Source organism: Paramacrobiotus metropolitanus, unplaced genomic scaffold (genome assembly GCF_019649055.1).
Source record: "Paramacrobiotus metropolitanus isolate TYO unplaced genomic scaffold, Prichtersi_v1.0 Parri_scaffold0000003, whole genome shotgun sequence".
NCBI lineage: Eukaryota > Metazoa > Tardigrada > Eutardigrada > Parachela > Macrobiotidae > Paramacrobiotus > Paramacrobiotus metropolitanus.
The window spans coordinates 3500759-3521184 of NW_026570223.1; the positions used below are offsets into that span (position 1 = coordinate 3500759).

At 43.2% G+C, this 20426-nt stretch overlaps 3 protein-coding genes and 1 pseudogene across 15 annotated transcripts in view; 2 read left to right on the forward strand and 2 right to left on the reverse strand.

Annotated features, from left to right (window-relative positions):
• The first annotated feature begins 261 nt into the window (after nt 1-261).
• LOC129595596 (trafficking protein particle complex subunit 3-like) lies at nt 262-1230 on the forward strand. Its single transcript, XM_055492653.1, has 2 exons — nt 262-658; nt 819-1230. Exons 1-2 carry the CDS (start codon nt 397-399, stop codon nt 1100-1102), a joined length of 546 nt encoding a protein of 181 aa, XP_055348628.1. The 5' UTR covers nt 262-396; the 3' UTR covers nt 1103-1230.
• A 747-nt stretch (nt 1231-1977) lies between these two features.
• On the forward strand, nt 1978-4657 carry LOC129592786 (vacuolar protein sorting-associated protein 72 homolog). Its single transcript, XM_055488909.1, has 5 exons — nt 1978-2292; nt 2412-2808; nt 3396-3575; nt 3644-3785; nt 3943-4657. The coding sequence occupies exons 1-5, from the start codon at nt 2182-2184 to the stop codon at nt 4331-4333; spliced, it is 1221 nt and encodes a 406-aa protein (XP_055344884.1). The 5' UTR covers nt 1978-2181; the 3' UTR covers nt 4334-4657.
• On the reverse strand, nt 4523-6246 carry LOC129592796 (uncharacterized; annotated as a pseudogene).
• Nucleotides 6247-8111: 1865 nt separating this feature from the next.
• LOC129598262 (zinc finger homeobox protein 4-like) overlaps nt 8112-20426 on the reverse strand; it is a 37358-nt gene continuing 25043 nt past the window's right edge. For 12 of the 13 annotated variants that reach the window (XM_055496099.1, XM_055496084.1, XM_055496091.1 and 9 more), the window contains 8 exons: nt 19358-19862; nt 12955-15476; nt 12060-12552; nt 11662-11919; nt 10902-11344; nt 9873-10710; nt 9376-9719; nt 8112-9132 (listed from right to left, as the gene is read on the reverse strand). In XM_055496099.1, the coding sequence (XP_055352074.1) occupies nt 8962-9132; nt 9376-9719; nt 9873-10710; nt 10902-11344; nt 11662-11919; nt 12060-12552; nt 12955-15476; nt 19358-19862 (5574 nt within the window). In that variant the 3' untranslated portion in view covers nt 8112-8961. The remainder of the gene's footprint in view (nt 9133-9375; nt 9720-9872; nt 10711-10901; nt 11345-11661; nt 11920-12059; nt 12553-12954; nt 15477-19357; nt 19863-20426) is intronic. The other variant, XM_055496183.1, reaches the window with a different exon arrangement.

Consider the following 20426-nt stretch of genomic DNA (forward strand, 5'->3'; position numbering starts at 1 on the left):
GCATTGATACAATATAATGCGTCTGGTTTACTGATAACAAGAGATTATTAAAAACAGTTAATTTTGTAATGCACTGGTATCGTTAGACAGATGCGCATCTGTTAGACGTTTAATTAATTGTAACGTACTGATAAAAGTAAGTACTGTACTGTACGGTACAAAGTAAAAATTAAAGACCTTTTGCTGGCTATTTGTAACTGCACTTTGTAAGGAGGTGCGTCACCGTGCGTGGTCACCCAAAACATCATCAAAGCACACGAAAATAGTGCACACTGCACAGATGCAGCTTTTTTCTTGTGTTTTTCATTTCTGGAATTTTTCCTTTTAAGTTTTTAAGAATAAATTGTTGTTGCTGTCATATCGGATGCTTTTATAAGGGATGTTTAAGTTTTAAAAATGGCGGCGAAAGGGAAAGCAGCACTTTTCGATAACAATAAAGTCAATGCGGATCTCATCAAGTTAACATACGGTGCTTTGGTTGCACAAATTATTAAGGATTACGAACGGCCAGAAGAAGTCAACAAGCAGCTGGACAAACTTGGGTATAACATTGGAGTGCGTTTAATTGAAGATTTCCTTGCTCATCACAACATTCCTCGTTGCTTGGATTTTCGCCAAACTGCTGAGCGCGTGCAACAGGCATTCCGTTTTTACATGGGTAAGAGTGTAAGACTAATTAAGAATTTACAGATCCTTTGATAGCATGCCAATTTTGACAAATTCTCATCTCCTCGCGGTCTCATGTCGCAGTTAGAAATTTATTCCGCTATCGAGTGTTTCGTTTATTAAAATAATAATGGTTTAAATAATTTATTTAGGTGTGCAACCATTTGTGGGAAACTGGTCTCCATCGGCAAACGAGTTCTCGCTGATTTGGGAACAAACTAGTCCTATTGGAGATTTCGTTGAATTTCCGGATAGCTGTCGGAACTTGGAATATTCTCGTGTTCTCTGTGGTGCAGTTCGAGGAGCTTTAGAAATGGTGCAAATTGATGTGAAAGTCAGCATCGTACGCGAGTTTCTGCTGGGCGAATCAGCCACCGAGTTGAAAGTGCATTTTACTAAGCGCCTGGAAGACGCACTACCTGTTGGAGAAGATTGATGTTGTGTTTGTTTTCTTTTTTATTAATTAATTATGATTTTATTAATCATTTTTAACCGCGAGGCACCGAAAGTTTCAAAGAGGTCGTAAAATGTGCATCATAAAGCCAAATAAAAAATAAGAGCAAATTACGGCAGATACTTCAGGCTTTCGTGGTTCTTGCTGACACAAGTTGCACTTTATTTACCACAACAACAGTGAATACAAAGTCGGTTACATTTTAATTTTAAACACCCATGCTCGCACGTCATCCAGCTGCTCCTGCGCTCTCGGAGCGCTACTAATATCACCGAATGAGCGAAGTTTTTAATGCTTCAGTAAAACATTTCTTCAAGATGTCAAACTCTTTTTTGCACTGATCCTTTTGGGATGGTCTGCCGCTCCAATGCATCTGGCATAAAGCACTGAATGTTCCGTGCACTTCCCAAATGCCACAGGAAACTGTCGAAATTTTCTCCTGGCATTTTCAACAGCTTGGGACATTCCGGGTATCGTTTTTATTATAAATTCTCGAATTCCTGGTGCGACTGAAAACTGGAAAAGAATTCAAAAGATCAAAGCATATCGGATGAGCTCTCGTGCAATATTCGAGAATTTCGACCTTCACACAAATCAGAGAAATATTACAAAGCTAACCAAAACTATTCTCAGCTTTTCACCAAGCAAATCACTGAGTATATTGAAAATAGTTAAAAAATTATCTTTCTTCGATAGTCATTATTTTGATTTTTTAAAAAATAATCTCCCATAAAACATTCCAGGATTTGGTTAAAAGCTGCCTCCCTGGTAGGTTGCAAGGTGAACATGCCGTTGTGCACAAACCAGAAGATATGAGTACACTGTGTAGCAGTTCTTCATATTTTTGAACAGTCTGCAGCGAACTGTTTGCTCCTTTAATTTTTGTTCTTAATTATGTTGAAGTTACCGAAGTAATTTAGTCTACAAAAAGCAAACTAAACATTGGTTATTTGACAAAGTCGGAGGATTTCATTTCAAGAAGATCAGCGGTTGCGTTCTAGATTGGTTTTTGTAAGATTCGTATCATTCGTTTGCGTAGATTTCTGTAAGCTAGTAGAAGGATGGCTGCGAGTCGAGCGAAACGCATCAATGCTGGTGCATTGATGCCTGGTCTGATCAAGGATTTCCACGAGGATGAAGTTTACAAGACGTTATACGAAGGTTTCGACGAGGTAAGACGCCACGCGTCCATTAGTCACTTCATGGCACGCCTTTTTTAAGCGCGTAAAGAGAGCTTCGTACGGAGGCCATGAATTAATCATGCAACGCAGTAACTTAATTTGTCGAACAGAAATCAGACGACGAAGATTTCGGTCTGGAAGCCCTGTCCGATAATGGTTCAGATGTGGATTTCGATGAAGAAGAGGAAGACTTGGAAGATGACATCCAAGAGGGCCAGGAAGAAGATGAAGACGCCAAGAAGCGCAGGAGACCGGCCAAAAAGCCCTGGTTGAGAGCGAAACGCAAGGCTGTAGTTGAGAAAACAGCACCACCAGTTAAGAAGCGTCGAGGAGCTCGCGACGATGAAGATACTCGGATATCGGATGAAGAGTCGGACGAGGAGGCGCCGCTAACACCAATCGAAGGGGAGGACACAAGTTCCGGTGATAAAGATGACAGTCATGGTATGGGGCCGAGTACGCCGGCGGATGCCAAGAAACGGAAGAAACCCACTGTGATGCCATCAGGTGGGTTGACTGGTGTGCAGTTTCTACTACAGCCGTCAAATATATGTACCGCTGAAACTTAGGCTGAATATTTCACGATCAGAAGCGTTGGACTAAAAGCCATTCAACTGTGCATTGTAGCCGTAGTCGTTTGCCACTGTACTACAAGATCTTCCGCCTTCACTTTGCGCTTCTAGTGGTATTCCGGCCTGTCAACTGGGTAGTCACTAGTCACTACTCGCATCCTGTTTTGCGCCGGTTAAATGAGTGCAGTTTTAGAAACTGCGCTCGTTAAATTACACAAGGAAAAGAAAAAATTACAGCTTTACAGGTCGATTGGGTTTTGCTAAAAATTCAGCCTCTGTTTGCTCGAACTCCAAGGAATAGTTTTTGGCAGGGCTCTTACAAGGGAGACCCAACTACGGTACTTCGAAGTAGTCGATTTTGTCAAAAGAACAGGCTGCGTTGGCTTTCGTATAAATTGTTCCAAGTCGAAACGAAGGCCATGGCCTGTTTTCAAGTTTAAAGTTTTTGCTTTTCATCATATAGTAGTAACAGATCGTGCTGTTATCATTGTCTGTATGTTTGTGACAAATGGGTTTTTGCAGGACGAAGTATTCGTGATAGTACCGCTGCCAAGCGATTCGCTGCTGAGGAATTGGAATTACAACGCGAACTGCGACGCCAGGAAATCGGCCCGAGGAAAAAGACTAAATATCGCATCCCCACTCAGGCGGAGAGATTGGCTAAATGTGTGGAAACGGAAAAGAAAAATCGAGCAGATCTGGGTAATTGTGACTTTTTGGCATCCCTGGTATCGTCTGTCATGGCATTACTTTTGCGCTTTTGGTTTCAGCTAAATACCAGAAAGACGAAGAAGAAAACGAAAAGAAAAAGGCGAAAAAACAGAAAGTTGTCCGTGGTCCATTTGATATTTGCTCGATCTCCACCACTGTTCAGTTGCCGCGGGTGGAAGAAATTTCCGATAAAAGTATTCAGTAAGTGGACACTGTCCGATGTTCTTCACGATCAGAAATTTGGTGCCTTGCTGCTTAATGGCCCCTGTAGGCCCTGGTGTGTGCTTTTCATGCTGTTAATCGTTTTGAATAAAGCGTGTTGAATGTGTTTGATAAGATAGGTATGCTGAATTTGTAGAGCCTTATTGCTGGAGGCAGAATCTCTGACCGGAAATAAGCCCGGTGAACGTTATGCACGCTCAGCCGTCTGTTTTCGCACGGAAGATGACTTCCATCGCGCCTTCCCCGTCCCGACCGAATCCCTGCATGCTCCGGCTCCGCGCACATGTTTAATCACCGGCAAACCGGCACGCTACCGGGACCCGGTGACGATGCGATACTACTACGATTCCCAGGCATTACATGCCCTACGCGGTCTGATTTATCGCCATCTGCTGATGCAAGCGTCCCATTTGCAGAACGGACATCTGACGGAATACGTCCAGTGGTATGAATCGCGCTACAAAGCCGCAGCACGGAATGCCGACGAAGCCGAACCGCCGGTAAATGGAACAGCAGTCGGTCAATGAGATTTTTATCTCCGTTTTTGTTATTCATTTTATCTGTCTTCCACTATCGTGGTTACTTAATTGCTTGAAGGGCGTTGCTTTCTCATTGAGCTCTGTTTAAGCATTTGTATTGCTCTACAGCCGTCAGATCTTTTTTGCGTAAACTTCGCAGACTTGTACTGTTTCAATTATACTGTCTGTTTATATTCTGCTTAGAACTGGGCTAAATGTTATGATCCTTTTATTTTTCCGATTGAATACAAAACGAATACCCGAAGGTCTTAATAATGATTCGAGAAAGCGTGCACATTATAAAATCAGGCTATTATCCTTCAGGCTTGGTTTACATTCTGCCTTCCGGTAGAAAAGTTTCTTGCAGCAATTACATCATAAATTTTGGCAACAACGAAAAAAAACGCTTTATATAAGAAAAAATGTAATCTACAAGAATTATGGGGACAAACATTAAAAAAAATAATCTGACTACACGGAGAAATTTTACAAGTAATCAATCCAGGCCAGCCGCCAGTCTTTCCGTTACCGACTCGATATAGGCCAGCCAGTCACGGATATCATCGAAAAACCGATTGCTTTCCTGGTTCATTCGCTCCACCATTTCGCGATCCTGTGGCGACATGTATGTATAATCAGCACCGGCAGTCGCACCGCTATCGACTACCATCGTAACCGGTGTTTCGACCGTGCTTCGCTGCACAATGACCGAGGGAGCGGGTGCGGGAAGCAGCGGCTTCAGTTTCTCCGGAACGGTATACGGTGCCGCCCGTGTAACGACGGTCGTCTTGTCGATGGAACGGAGCGCTCGCTGTTCGTCCGCATAATCAGGGCGCCGAACTGCTGGCATCATCGGTAAACTGGCCTGCATCTTCGCTCGCTCAAAAATCAGGCTCTCCATCTTACTGGTGAAACGCTGCAGCCAACCGGGGGAGGCTTTGAATTCGGCTTCAGGGGCGCTTGGGTACAGTCGACTGAACAGCAGCAGCGCTTGAGCTTTGACATCTTTGGCGCGCAGTTCACCACGGCTGTGCTGCGCCATCCACCATTCACTTAGGGCTTTTTCTAATTCGGGATATTTTACGCCCGTCGCTGGCGGGAGCATTTTGGGGATATGGTGCGCGTATCACGGACGCTGGCCGGCGGAGCCGTGACCACAACCGAGACCGAGTTGGGCTTGGCCGGTGACTGGGTAATAACGGGTACAGCCGCGGCTTTCGGTTCTGTCTTAAGATTGCCCCGGAAGAAATCCTCCTGTTCCACCCAACTGCGCACTAACTTCCGATCCACCCCGAACATCTTGGCGGCCAGGGAGATATTGCCGGCGTGAGCATGGTAGAAATTGATGACTTGGGTTTTGAACTCGATACTGTAGGATTTACGGCTCTTACCCTCGGTCCCTGTAGTGATCACCGAGTCCCGTTGTTGTTGCTGTGGTGGCGGACGGATGTGCGGCATCTCCAGCGATGACATCACAGTTCATTCATACAAACGGCAGTGTGAAAGGTTTATTATCAACAACGGGAATCGGGGCAGAAATTCAATGGACGGCCCAGGCTCGATATGATCACATTAGCACAGCTGTACTGTGCTTTCGGTATTTATCAATGGAACCTGACATGTTTCGGCAAGCCATGTAGGCAAAGCGTGGCAGAATGGTCAAAATAAAGGGTAGAAATTCAGTTCTTTCGGCATTAAAATTTGGCTGCCGGTATTCGCATTCCACTTGTGATTGTATGTATAAGTACGTTCGTCGTCGGTGAAGCTTTAGTACCTAATAACTGCACCTTGGAAAAATCAGAACAGCACAGTGGCATTCTACGTCGTCTTCATGGGTAGCCCTGGGGTAGAAAAAGTGCACAGGCTAGTTGCTCAATTTGCAAACAGAATTTCTGTAAACCACGTGTGTGTTGTTGCCGATGAGCGCTTGTTGCGATTATTTCCTTTGATTATGATTATGCAGACGGAGATGGTGGCGCAGGGCGTGACCTGTCCTGGGAAAGCTGATATCGAATGATCGAGCGAAAATTTTTGTATGAAATAGCTTCAATTTCTAACCGGTTCTGGTTCTGACAACAGAAGCCATGGCCTCACCGCGCGGGAAATTAAATTCCGTAACAGATGTAAAGCGCGTAGTTCATTAAATATTCCAGTGATTCGTAAAAAATAGAAATTGTGTGTACCTATGTATAAGTAACACCGCACATACAGTACGCGTATATTATTGCTGATTTTCTATATATTCCGTAAAAACGTGGACGATCGTTCCAACAGCAACAATTACTGAATTACTGTACAGTAGGAGTGCAATAATACACAGGTGTGCAACACCGAAACATCAGCATTTAAGGAAAACGGCCCGGTATATAGTGTCAAAAATGGGATGCATACACTAAAACGTTCGCTTTCGCGCACTACGAATCACTTTTCGTAACACTTTATGTCATTCTAAAGCTAAATTGTTTGTACACATTGTTCTGAAAACCGTTTGCGCGCGCAAGATGTGGTTGTCGAGATACAGCGAACTAAAATGGGCGAAAAGTTTAAAGGCATTGTTGCGTACCAAAAGTATGGTTATTACCCGATCTTGTTGAAATTTTTCTGTAACCCAATATGAGATTCATAGCATTTTTTTCCGATTTTAAAATTAATTTCAAAAAAGTTAAAATTATGGGAAAGTGGTATGAACCTGAAACTGGTTCACTTTCGACTTCATGGCCATGTGCCTTTACAGCAAAGTTTCAACAAGATCGGGAAATAACCAGACTTTTGGTACACAACAATGCATTAAACTTTTCGCCCATTTTAGTTCGCTATATCTCGGTAATCGGATGTTCTGCGCGCAAACGGTTTTCGGAACAATGTACGTATACAACTCATTTAGCTTTAGAATGACATAAAATATTACAAAAAAGTGATTCGAAGGGCGGAAAAAAGTTTTAGTGCATGTATCCAATTTCTGACACTATGGACCGGGTCATTTTCCTTAAGTATGTACAAAAATTACCAAATTGCCTTGTCAGTTTTCACAACTCTAGTAACACTAACTACGATAAAAGATTTATATTTCCGTGCCATTTATAAGCCTTATTTTTTAAAGTGAATTAGATTAGTGTCTTAGATTAGATTACTTGTGAATTAGGTTACTTTTACCTGTGAATTAGATTACTTTTATATTTGTGTTGTACAAAATTGCTATAATATCTATATAAATAGTACATATCCTTTTATGTACAGTACATCTAAACAATGCAGCGGCATAACGAACTGATTTGACTATACGTAAGACTTAGGAGGAAGAGAGATCAGCGTGTTCAGTGTGCAGTGCATGACACTACATGTACTGTACTCGTATTGATTGTAACTTCTAGGTAAGTACAATTAATTATAATTAATTAAATGTACTTACCTAGAAGTTACAATCAATACGAGATTAGGTCTGGCAATTCGAACTTGCAACATTTTCGCGTCTACAGCAGCTTCCGGTCAGTTAACGCACAGGTTTCGTTTTTCTTGTCAGTTAGTCACAGGTACTTATTTGGTGTTCCTAGCTGCCCCGTAAGTACAATATGTATTTTGCAGCAGTCAGTGACCTTTAAATTTTTAAAGTGGAAGCAACTCCGTCACTAGCGTAGTGACTCTAAATAAAATCGTAAGCCATGGTTTCAAATGCCTACATCTGACTCCTTTTACATTTTTTCTTTAGCAAGACGTTCCATCGATTATTAACTGCACTAGGAAGAAGTTGTCATTAACTACTGGGTAGTATCAACCGGCAAGCCACTGGCAATGGCTATCTGTTTAATTAATTAAACCAGCTCATACATTTTCAACATCATTACTGGAATTTTAGTAAGAAGGAAATGGCGCAAATAAATGCTTTGCTAAAACCAAAGGAGATATCTAACATCAGGAAGAGAAAATCGGATCTGACAGGAAAACAAACAAAAACTCCAATCCAACAAGATCCATACTGTCCACTCATAATTGTATCCAAATATACAGTATGCATGCACCGAGATTTGTCCAAAAGATTATATTTCCATCCATCCGTACGGGGATTTATGTAGCTTCCGCTAACATAAGGGCACTGCAGACGACCGGAGTTGGGACACAGACACAAATAAAACACCGAGGCATAAACAAAGCGACAAAGTAAACTAAAATTTATTCAATAATTAAAAAATGAAATTCCATTTTATATATACATACAGGAGAAGCGCCCATTAAATGAGCTAAAAACCTGCCACGTAACTGTGAGATTATTGCCTTGCGATTTGGCTGCGCGAGAAGGAGGAATAAAGTAACGGAGAAAAAATTTATAACAAAACAAAACCAAGACAAAAACTCAAAAAGGAACAGAGATGCTAGTGCTGCTCGTCGTTCCTCTCCACCATGAAATAACTCACAAGAATGACTCCCATCACACATCCACAAAGCATCTTCAAACAAATGGGGGAAAAGGAAGCCAGGAGGAAGATTCGCGTGATTGGTTGTGCTGATTATGTTTAAGAGATTGCGGTTCACAGAGAAAAAGAGCGGTCACGGAAAAACCAAGGAGATTAAGGAGAGACAGACGCACAAAGCACGGTAGTGGAGCGACATCAGATCCTCCACATCGAAGCGATTAACAACATTTATACATGACCCAGTCTGTCAGCAGATTCACTGGCTGATAACGAAGGACGCTTGATAGGAAGACCCGACTTCTCTTGCCGGTTCTTGTGATGCGTGGAAGAATTGCAGTGATTACGGAATTCCGCAACTGTCGGGAAAGATTTCTGACAAGCTATGCAGTGGAAGTAAATCTGTAAAAACATCACGGCTAATTAAGAAACAAGGTAGTGAAAAACAAATATGTAAAAATGGCAATCTCAAATCTCAAAATATGTAAAAATATGTAAAAATGGCAATCTCAAATCTCAACAAGTATATTAAATAACAAGTATATTGTTATCTCAACAAGTATATTAACAAGCCAATATTAAATATGTAAAAATGGCCATCTCAAATCTCAACAAGTTTTTAGTATACTGTTATTGTTCCCGTACCTGCATCAGCTTGAGAACATTCTTGGCTGTTTTAGTACCGGGATAGCACAAGGCAGCCTGGTGCGCCGTACAGTTATCTTCCGTTGGAAATACCAGTTGGCACTTGCGACACACGGTACCAATATCACTTTGTTTCGATGTGGCACACGTAAAATCATGAGCGGAGATACACTCTTTGAGATCGCTTAAACGTTTGCCGTCCTGTCCAAAAGCCACACTATTTCCGCCTGACGACGAGGCACGGTCATTTAATTTGGCAAATATCAGTTCTGGCACACCGGATGGCAGACTCAGTCCGCCCAATGGCACACCCTGGATACTCGGGTCGTAAAAGGCCCCGAAACCTAAACGTAGCAAAACTCAAATTAATGGTTTCCACATACACTTTAATATCCCCTAACAAAATGCATCTTTTGCAAACCAATATCTGTATAGCTGGATGATATAACAATATCGCCAATTCTTTTGTTAATTGAAATTGAAAACTGCAAACAAACCTCCATAGGGTAACATTCCAGGAATTCCTGCAGCAGGATTGTAATAAGGATTCATAGCTGAGGCATACATGGCCGCATACATAGCCATACTGGGATCGCTCATCATCAGTGCACCCAGATCGCCGAATCCAGCCACGGGAACTTGTCCCTGCCCGGCCGTCGACGATGCTTCACCTTTTCCATGTCCCGCCTTTTTTCCTTCAAACTCTGCCGCTTTACGCTCCACCTCAACATGCTTCCGGGAAGGAAGCTGGCCGCGGTCTCGCGGTGCGCTGACCATCGGCGTACTGATTGCCGGTCCATCGGTGCACTCCTCCACTGTCTTTAGTACTTCCAGATGACCTTTGGTAAATAAATGATCCTGTAGGGTCAGTTTGGGTGTGTAAACCACGTTGCACAGTGTGCAACGATCTGGCACCGGTGTATTGTCCGGTGTTCCCGGCATTTTGTTCTTTTTCTCTTTGGCCCGGGCATTTTGGAACCACACTTGCACCACGCGTTTCTGAAGACCGATTTCCCGGCCGACAAGATCGCACTCACCCATCGTCGGGGTTTTGTAGTCGGCGAAAAGACGTTTCATGACTTTCAGTTGGGCATTGGACATCTGGGTACGGAAACGTTTGCCCGGTTTGCCATGCTGGTGATGCGCGCTGGAGCTGAGGGAGCGCTCGGGTGAAGATGCGTGGCTGTCGTAATCCCTTTCTCCTGCTCCCCCGCTGCCGGATGATTCGCGGTGGAAATAGTGGGATGGCGCTTTAGGTTGGGCTGAAGACAGGTCCAGGGGGGATTCCCCAGCGAAGCCAGAAGATGGTTTCACATTCTCTTGTAGACCATTACTCTGGACAGATAAAAATAAAAGTTTTATGCATATGCAGAAAGGATTCCCTTACGGGACAATTAATCATGCAAATAACGTAACAATAAAATGAGCTGGAAGATCACAATTACATAATTTGCAAAGAAGTCAATGAAAGCAAAGTAAACAGTTTTCAGATTAAAAGAATATCTCTTCATTTTTTAGTCACAAACCTGTAAAGACGACGGCATTGTCGCCAATTCCGGTTTGTTCTGCAGATACTTCTTGACAGTTTCTCCATAATATTTCACCATGGATTCGTTCATATTATTCAGATAGGCCGTTGAGGTCGATGGTGACTGACCGGTCAAACTGGCGGCCATCTCCATGTTTCTCCGACGTGCCGATGTCGGCGGCACCGGACTGGACGTGCCAGAGCGGTCATCGTTGGATTCTGAGTCCGTATCGGGTAGTTCATCAATATTGACATCGCCTTTGCAGTAAACGTCCGCGTGCTTCACGGAGATGTGCGATTCCAGAGCACTGCGCACTTTGAAATGCCGGCGACAAACCGGACACCGCTTACTGATGCTCAATTGCTGCAAATGCAGCTGACCTTTCCGTTCACGGGCGCGTGTGTTCTGATACCACACTTGCGCTACTCGTTTTTTCAATCCTGTAAAAAATATACCATTGTAATCAGCAAAATACTGCATGATTATCATATGTGATAGCATTTTTCTATTCTTAGTACTTGTATTCGGCAATCGGCACAGCAAAAGCGGAAGAGTACGACAGAAAACAAAGGTTTGTCGTTTTTCATAAAACTTTTTTCGGCTAAATGTTATGTACCCACATGATCCACATCTGACGTTCTGCCTTCGCATATTTTACAAGTACACTCTTTCATACAGGTCATCGTCAGCTAGCCTTCGCCGTAGGCCAAATTTAAAATCCACTACTTGTATAGGAGTAATATTCCCTTTATCGTACCCGTCTTTGCGGCGATGATTTCCAGTTGTTTCCGACTAGGGTTGCTATCTAATTTGTACTGCTGGTACAGATAGTCCAGTTGTTCCGGCTGGATAGTAGTCCGTACTCGTTTATTATTCGGGGATTCGTCCTCTTCTTCATCTGATGATGCGCTGCGCTTTTTGGCAAAAGGAGATGTAGAACCGCTTTGTGGACCACGACTGCTGATCGCTTCCATTTGCAGAATTCCAAAGGGACTGTTCGGCGGATATAACCCAGCTAAAAGCAATACAACCAATAAAATCATCAGAATAGCGTCAAGGCGCAAAAATTATCATAAACAAGAACGCATATTCTGTAAAGCTTGAATATCCAAAGGTATTCAAATGCTAATTAAATTTCAAGAAACTGGTTTTTACCTGCGCCTGGGAAGATGAAGGGCGGCACTCCCAGCATTTGTCCAACGCCGGATACACCCATACTGGCCTCCCACAGCTTCTGTTGCTGCTGTGCAGTTAGGGTTTCATTCTTATTCTGACCGCCGATTTTACCAGACACCGCCGAACTGGTTGACGCGATGCTGTTGGTATCATCAACATCCTTACTTCCACCGCTACCAAGTCCGGCCGATGTTCCCGAACAATGCGAGCGCGTGTGCTTGATCAATTCATAATAGCGTTGGAATACTTGCAGACAGCGTTTACATTGATAATTCAAACTAGGCGTCCGAATAATGGGAACTTCTTCTTCGGGAGGAGTCTGATTTTCGTATGTCTTGCGGGCTTTCTGACGGGCATTTTGGAACCATACGGTAATAACGCGGGGCGACAGGCCAAGAGCGCGGCTGAGATCTTCCAGGTCATCGTCTTTGGGATAGGCATTTTTGTCGAAGTAATCTTGTAAGGCCTTCACCTGCAGAAATGCAGAAAAGTGAATTACGACTGCAAATATGCCAACATTATACCGGTCGTATTTATATAAACCGGAGCAGGAAAGAATACAACACTAACGGTTATTCAGAAATATTCCATATAAAAAGTGCAAATAATAATAAACATCAGTGTAAGTAGAAGTACGAATGATGACTGTAAACGGTAACGGTTATATTGAAAAGTACTTAAGTGCGCACTTTTGTCAACAGTGTTTCTAGATAATGAATTCGATAGTTAACCGTTCTGTGGACAATCGGAACTGTTAGCTTGCACTAGTATAGTGACATAAAGACTGCGCTTTTTTGCGTTCGTTCGCCGCAACGTAAGCGTACAAAACCAACAGTGGCGTGTTATTGTCAAGAGAACAGATAGCTTTTCTCACCTGAAAATCGGTAAATCTTGTTCGGTTAGCACGCTTGCCGGCATGTCGATCGTCGCGTGGTACCAACGACGACGGCATACTACTGCCCGGTGTCGGTGAAGGTGTCAGCGACGCCTGCAGTCGTAGATCCGCGGGCGATCGTCTGCTGTCAATCGAATCGACACTTTCCTCGCGCTTAACCACATTAATCGTCACCGGTTTCTCTCGGGGCTCGTCCACGTCCATCTTCTCCTCCTTTACCACCACACCGGGTAAGGCAGGCGCCGATTCCGTTGGAGACGCAACCCGGTGCCCCTTTTCTTCTACTTTCTCATCGGTTTCCATTTCCAGTCCCACCGGATTGGGCGGGACACTGAAATTATATGGGGAATCTTTGTTGCGCTGGCGTTCTTTGAACAGCGTATTCCGATACCAGTGCTTCACTACTTTCAGTTCCAGCCCGGTCTGTTCGCACAACCGCTGCAGTAGTTCATCACTGGGTGGATTGCGGATATCGAAATTCGCTCGGAGAATTTGCAGTTGCTCGTCCGTGATGCGCGTACGATTGCGCTTCTGTCCTGATTGTAAATCCAACAGTTTCGACGAAGAATTCTGCATCCCCACGGATTTGCTTAATTCCGACAGGTTCAACGCTTCAAAACCGGTCAAACCCGGATAGTTCACATTAGGTGAAATTAAAGGTGGTTGGAGATTCATCATGGCCTGCATACCCATCATACCGATTCCGCCAACACCCGGATACAATAGCGGCAGCAACTGCATCTGTGCCGCTAGCAGATCAGCCGAATAATTCGCCGGTGGCACCGGACTGTTGGACTGCGCAGACACTTTCTTTAGTGGCGCTTCCGGTGAGCATTTAACCGGCGGCTGGCTGCTTTCCTCTTTGGGCTTCGGTTTGGCTTTTTCAGCGAACACTTTTCGGTACTCTGCCGCTACAGTCTCCAGTATCTTAATGGGAACAATATCCACATGGGCCGACTCGCGGTGGACTTTCAAAATCCACGGCGACGAAAAAACTTTATGACATGTGGAGCACTCATTCTCCGCAGTGGACGGTGGACGTCGATTCTCATCTTCCACCGGTTCGAGCATCGTATCCCGCGCTTTCTTCACCGGTTTTTGACCATTCTCTAAAAACTGTTGCACCATCTCTACCCCGATATTTTCCAGCATCGACGCCCAACCATAACTTCCACGGCCGCGGCCTGCCGGACGAATCGACGCTCGTGGGGAATCCACTGCGGGAAGTGACCGGGGTTTTCGCTGTTCAGGATTAACCATCTCCTCCTTTTGTACCGGGACCGCTGGTAATGGTCGGCGCTCAGGCGAAGTGGCGGCCTTGGGAGCGGCGGGGTCATCGGGTTTGGAGAGATCCATCACCACTGATTGTTGACTTTTCGCCAACCGGCTCTGATGCGCCACCGATCGCCAGTGAATATCCAGATTGGATTTACTAGCGTATGCCACTTGACAGGTCGCACACCGGTATGGCTTATTTTCATCTTCAAACGTATTCTTCCGGACACTGACGGCTGTGGGGATCAAGGACGACGATGAGGTCACCGGGTGTGCGGGTGGGGGCGTCAGCTCCAGAATTCCAAGATTCTCCAACTTCCCATCGCCTCCCAATCGATACTTCTTCATCTTATGTAAATGTGCCACCGAGTTATAATGCACCAGGAGGATATTCTTCTGCGTGAAGGATTCCTTACATACCTCGCATTTATGCGGCCGATTCGGATCCTGATACTTCTCCATGGATGTGTTACATTTCTCGCCCTTCCGATGCTGCGGCGTCTTATTGTGCGCTGACAGATAGATCTGCTTAGTAAAGGCGACTTTACACCGGTGACACTTGTACTTCCGTTGTTGATCACGATAGCCGTTCTCCGCCAGGGCCTGGGTATTCATCTCATCTTCTATCTCCTCACCGAGAGAATTCTCATCACCAACTCCGCCAATATCATCCACATCCATCCTTTCTCCACCGGTCTTCCGTGCATGAATTTCCCGAAAGTGAATTTGTAGGGAAGTGGCGCTTTTGAAGTACTGATTACATCCCTTCTTCCAGCACAGATAACCGGGTCCCCGGGGCGTCTGGGTTAACTCCAGATGTCCGGTGGTGTTCTGGTGCTGATACAGCTGTTCAATATCATTGAAGGTCATGGCGCATTTCTGACACCGGTACACGTCGCCCCCATCCCCGCTGGGTCCACCGGACAACATCTTGGTGTCGGTATCCGAGGAGCTGGGCGAGACATCGCGTGAACCGCTGCCCCGAGCGCAACGCCGATTACCGTTATTCCAGATACCGCTCGTTTCCACCAGCATCATCAGACGCTCCAGCGCTTCAGCATGCACGTTGTGCTTGCTGATCAGATGGGTTTCCAGTCGGTTCCGCTCTGGATAGGCTTCTTGACACAGTGGACACGTGAATGTCTGCAGCATGGAGGAACGATCGGAATCCGGATTCAGGCTGTCATCCAATTCTGACGGAGAGTACTGATGACCATTATCTCTTTCTGAAAAGTTAAACATGAGTGTCAGATGGAAGAAAGATAATGAAACGAACTTCGAGAGAAATAAGAAAGAGTGGATATAAAAAACGCCAACTCATGCCACAACTTCGTGTCGGCTATCGGTAGGAAATGTAAAACAAGCGAATTTCACGTGTACCAATTTTAAAACATAAAAAATTAACACTTTGTATTGTTTATAATGGATAGCGACTAACCGCATGCCATAGACTGGCGAAAAACTAAATATCCCAAATTGTTTAACCGTTTCGCCCTCATCGGCAAGTTAACGTAAGCGTCCGTATAAAACGCAAATCAAAACTGCTTTTTTCTGCATGGAATAACATCCATTAGGGCGAACTTGTTATTTAGCTTATCAGGGCGAAGTGTCGATACAGGCAGTTAAAACAACTGCACAATTGGCAAGATTGCAGCGTGGAAAATAAACATGAGCTGTGTAGACGCGGTGTGACGATTAAGCACGAAAAATGTGCAGAGATATGCAATTATTTTTCCATGACTATTCTTCCATTTCTTTTGTCTAATAATGACTAGCGAATAAGCTGAGCCACTAATATCAAAGACCAGGAAACATTCTCTTTCGTCTAATAAAATGCTCAAACTTGGTTGCTTAAGCACGCACAGCAAATGACCCTTGAGTTGTCGGTACGTAGCCGACTTCACATATATAATATTCGCATCAATGCGCATGTTTAATTTTTGTCAAAACTGCCGGGGTGCGCCAACGTAATTACCTCGCGATGATAAATTAATATTTGCACTGGTAATCTGCTCTCGAGAGAAATGATGAAACTACTTTGGCATGTGGGGCTCAATTTGCGCATTTTGTCGCTAGCATCAGCATTCAGCAGTACCACAGCAGCATCAACTTCAACAACGTCAACGCCCTTCACCATGTTTAAAATTTCAAGGAAAAATTTCATATTGTAATTAAATAAGCCAAATTAATCTGTTAAGGACGAAGTGAGTATGGTAACACTGTTATTCATATATATTATCGGCAAATGCTTCAAGCACGTATTTAAGCCACGAATGATTGTCACTTCCGCCAGGCATTTTGCCCAGTTGTTGTTACATGCCTTGTGTACATATCATGTTCTGGGCATTGTTACCGGCTTGTCACATCTGAACAATCTTGCAGACGCTAATAAAAATCGAAATTTTCACAAATCTAATGCGACTGAAACATCATTTCATACAATAAGCAACACTGAAACCTTCGTATGCTTCAAGCCGTCTCGTAAGTGCATACATCGCACCAAAGGTGACTTCATTACACTACGCATTTAAAGCGCCACAGTCTATTTTACCAATGAAATTTTCACTATCTGTAAACAAAACAAAAGGCGAAGAACATTACACTGGCAGTCTGATTCAATTAACAGTTAAATGACTTTATAATATAAAATGTTATGTTTATTTCGGCGTAGCGCTACTCGTTTGAGCACAATGTTCATCAAATTTCGTTGCCATGATTTACATTTTAGGTTCACTTTATCATAATTAGTCACTGACGCCCATAGATTAACCGCCGATGAAAACAATACGAGAGAAATTTTTCTAGCGAACACGACACAGTTTAACCAAGAGTGATTACATGTCACAAGTATAAACTGTTTCATAAGTTCCACCTGTAAGCTGACCGAATGATCGATTAAACCGCTATATGCATCGGGGATTTAACATCAGAGCCAGGTTAATGACTTACGCTCTTATACAAGTACCTACACAGTTAGCACGATTACGAAAGCTTATATTCCATTTCTCTGACGAGCATTAATTTCGTCTATATACATAATATCGTAAGTCATCATTCACGGAAAACTCAAGTACCGAACCGGTCAATTAAATTTACAGTATTTTAATACTTACGCCAGTGTAATCAAGAATCCTATAATTCCATATATCGACGGATGCCCGGCTTAAAGATAGTTATTATAAAGTGTTTATTTTGATTACATGGGGAAAATTTACCCGGTTCTGACGCCAACGCTTCGACATGTGTTGTTTGCAGAAATGTCACTAAAACCTAAATTGAAAATTTCCAACTGACGGCAATGACTTGATATCAATTATGTGTCTTTCATAATTCCCACATGATAACATGTATAATAAAATCATTTACGTGTATGCCACATTAAACTCCGAACTTCAATACCCCGTACGAGATTTGCCGGGTGTAAATTAGTAAACCGGATTTCATATTGCGGTGGAGCGCGAGCGTCATGCTTACTCATTTTTAAATCTTATTACCGAGCGCCCGATCGTTATTTGTTGGGCATTCGTGCCTAATCACATGCAATCATCATCGCTCGTGGCTGCAGCGAAAGCGCCCCAGTAATATTCAGTTTTATGGAAGCAAACAAGGCCATTACGCAGATGGCTTTCCCTGCATATTTCTGCTTACAATATTCAATTGTCAATTAAAAAATTTCGCCCACCCTATACGAGCACAATGACTATCGCCACCACTCTTCTATTGTTCTCCATGAATCAACTTCAAGTTAAATCGGTACCGTTAAATCGGTACCTTGAAAAAATCCCGAAACAGCCTTTCACAGCGGTGCCGGCAAACTATGAACTCGCTGATTAGAACAGCCAATCATCTACTTAATTGAATGCAGGAAAGTGTTTAAAAAAATTTTTTTAAACAGCTGGCGAAAGCCATTGTTGGAGAAGGAAATCTGAAATTATATGTCAAATTAACGGCACAACAGGAAATTACGTCAACTGTCATATATCTTTTAGTAACTCAATTCTTTTACAGTAATTACCCACACACCGGAAAAACCGGATGCAAAGAAATTTTGCAAAATAAAATCAGCAAATAAAAACCATCACCACCTAGAAGCGATCAAGGTGGATCGACAGATAAGTTGCCGGAAATGATATCAGAACGCTCGTTATGACGTATATTTATTAAACCAAGATAGCATCCTTTGGTAATGTTAAGGTTATAAGCGTAAGAACAAATTCAACCCTATTTGCCACGCACTTTACGAATGTTATTCACGGAGAATAAGCGCAGAAAATTATGATTAACGAAGCCTATAATTATTGTTGGACAGACATCGATGTTGCACCGGTTAATACGGCTGAAAACTGATTCTAGCGTCACCGACATTATTGGTACGAATCATAAATTAGTGATTACCCCACCAGTGGAAAGTATCATTAAAAAGGCTCCAGCTAAAGTGAAGTTCAACAACTGTGCTCATTAGGTGCTAGATGCATGTTTGCCGCGGATGCTAAGAGAAATATAATTATTACGTTCTGCTTCAGGCGCTTTGTGCACGATAAATACTACACCAGATGCACGTATACACAATCAACCGGCATCTATATTGATTTGTACTCCTATGTAAAAACCTGCCGCGCAAGAGGCAATAATTTAACGGTTCGCTCGTACTGCAGCCGGTGAATTTCTGGTATCCATCACACTTTCAGGGAAAATCTTTCTCTAACACTCATAATGCAATAGTCGCGCCAGTCAATAAATTTCGATCCGTCAAGATAAAAATAATATGGCAAATGGATTGTTACAAATTTTAAGGGGACAACTGTGGAGTCTTACTCGAATTTGGATCAATTTAAACACCTTGTATTTTCTTTTGGTTACCTATTACAGTTACCGTTGTCATTAATCCCCTGCATTTCAGGAAAACTTGGAAGTGTTGCACTTAACATAATACACTGCTTAAATTTTAAAAATATTAGGCTTACTCTCCTATTTCCGGTAAATATTTGACAGTTTTATCTTTTCATCATCAAATGTTTCATAAACTGGAAGCATAGCGATAAGGAATCATTTTTATAACAGGAAAAGCTTCCCGGTATAATCCACGGTACAGAGTTGGTATACTTACCGATATCGTCAGCGTTATCTTCATCGGACTCCTCTTCGAACTCACTGTAGTCCGGCTGGCTTCCGCCGTTATGAAGATTTCCCGCCGGTTTCCGGTTAGCCAAATCGCTCTCTGCTGGCTTAACCGTAATGAAGTAAGCTAAATCAGAGTGCTGTTGTGCATCGAGTTGGTGCTGCTTCCACTGATTCCAATGCCCAGCACTGCGGACATGCTGCATGAAAACTGATTGGTATTTAGCGGTAAAAGTGCACAGTGAGCAGAATAATTTCCATTTCCGTGTTGATGTTGACGACGCCGATGATGACGAGGGAATTAAAGCTGATGAGGCATTAAGCAAATTTTCCCGAGCTGCCGCTGCATTAACACTGGCTGCACCACTGTCTAATTGAAGGTCGTGCAATTTCACTAAGGCCGCCACATTAACTTCGTGCTGCTGATTGTTTTCCAAATGACTACGGAGCTGATGAAGACTGCTGGTCTGGTAATCACATGCATTACAGCGGACCTGCACACAACGCAGAAAAAAGAAAACCCGTTAAATTCATTTGCACGACATGCGTTATGCGCTTGGTGTGTGCACTGTACAACTAGTCATAACTTTAAGTGCTTCACTAATGAAGGCAAATTATGATTCCGCTAGTGCGAGCCAAAACCTTTAAATTATGGTAGAGAGTCATCAATAGTACTTGATTACTATTAAGAAACTGATGAGCCTTCTGGCAATTTACACATTGCAAATGCGAAACCAGCCACACATGACAAATGGCAAATACAATCTTAAAAATCACAAAGAGACCATTTTACGTTACCGGTATTGTTCATTTTGTACAGCAAAATTTAATAACCGAGAATCCGCGTTGTCAAAGCAGAGCGCTCAAAGCGGATTGAGCATTTATTTACGCCGTCAAAAACTTTAATTAAATTTCATAATTTTGTTCATATTTTTATTTGGAATAATCACAAATATTTTCATGGTTTCGTGAATTCATCAGTTATACTATACGCTATAATTTAGCTCAAATACCATTACGCTAGCAATCATGTCTAGACGATATGCCACATTTACTCG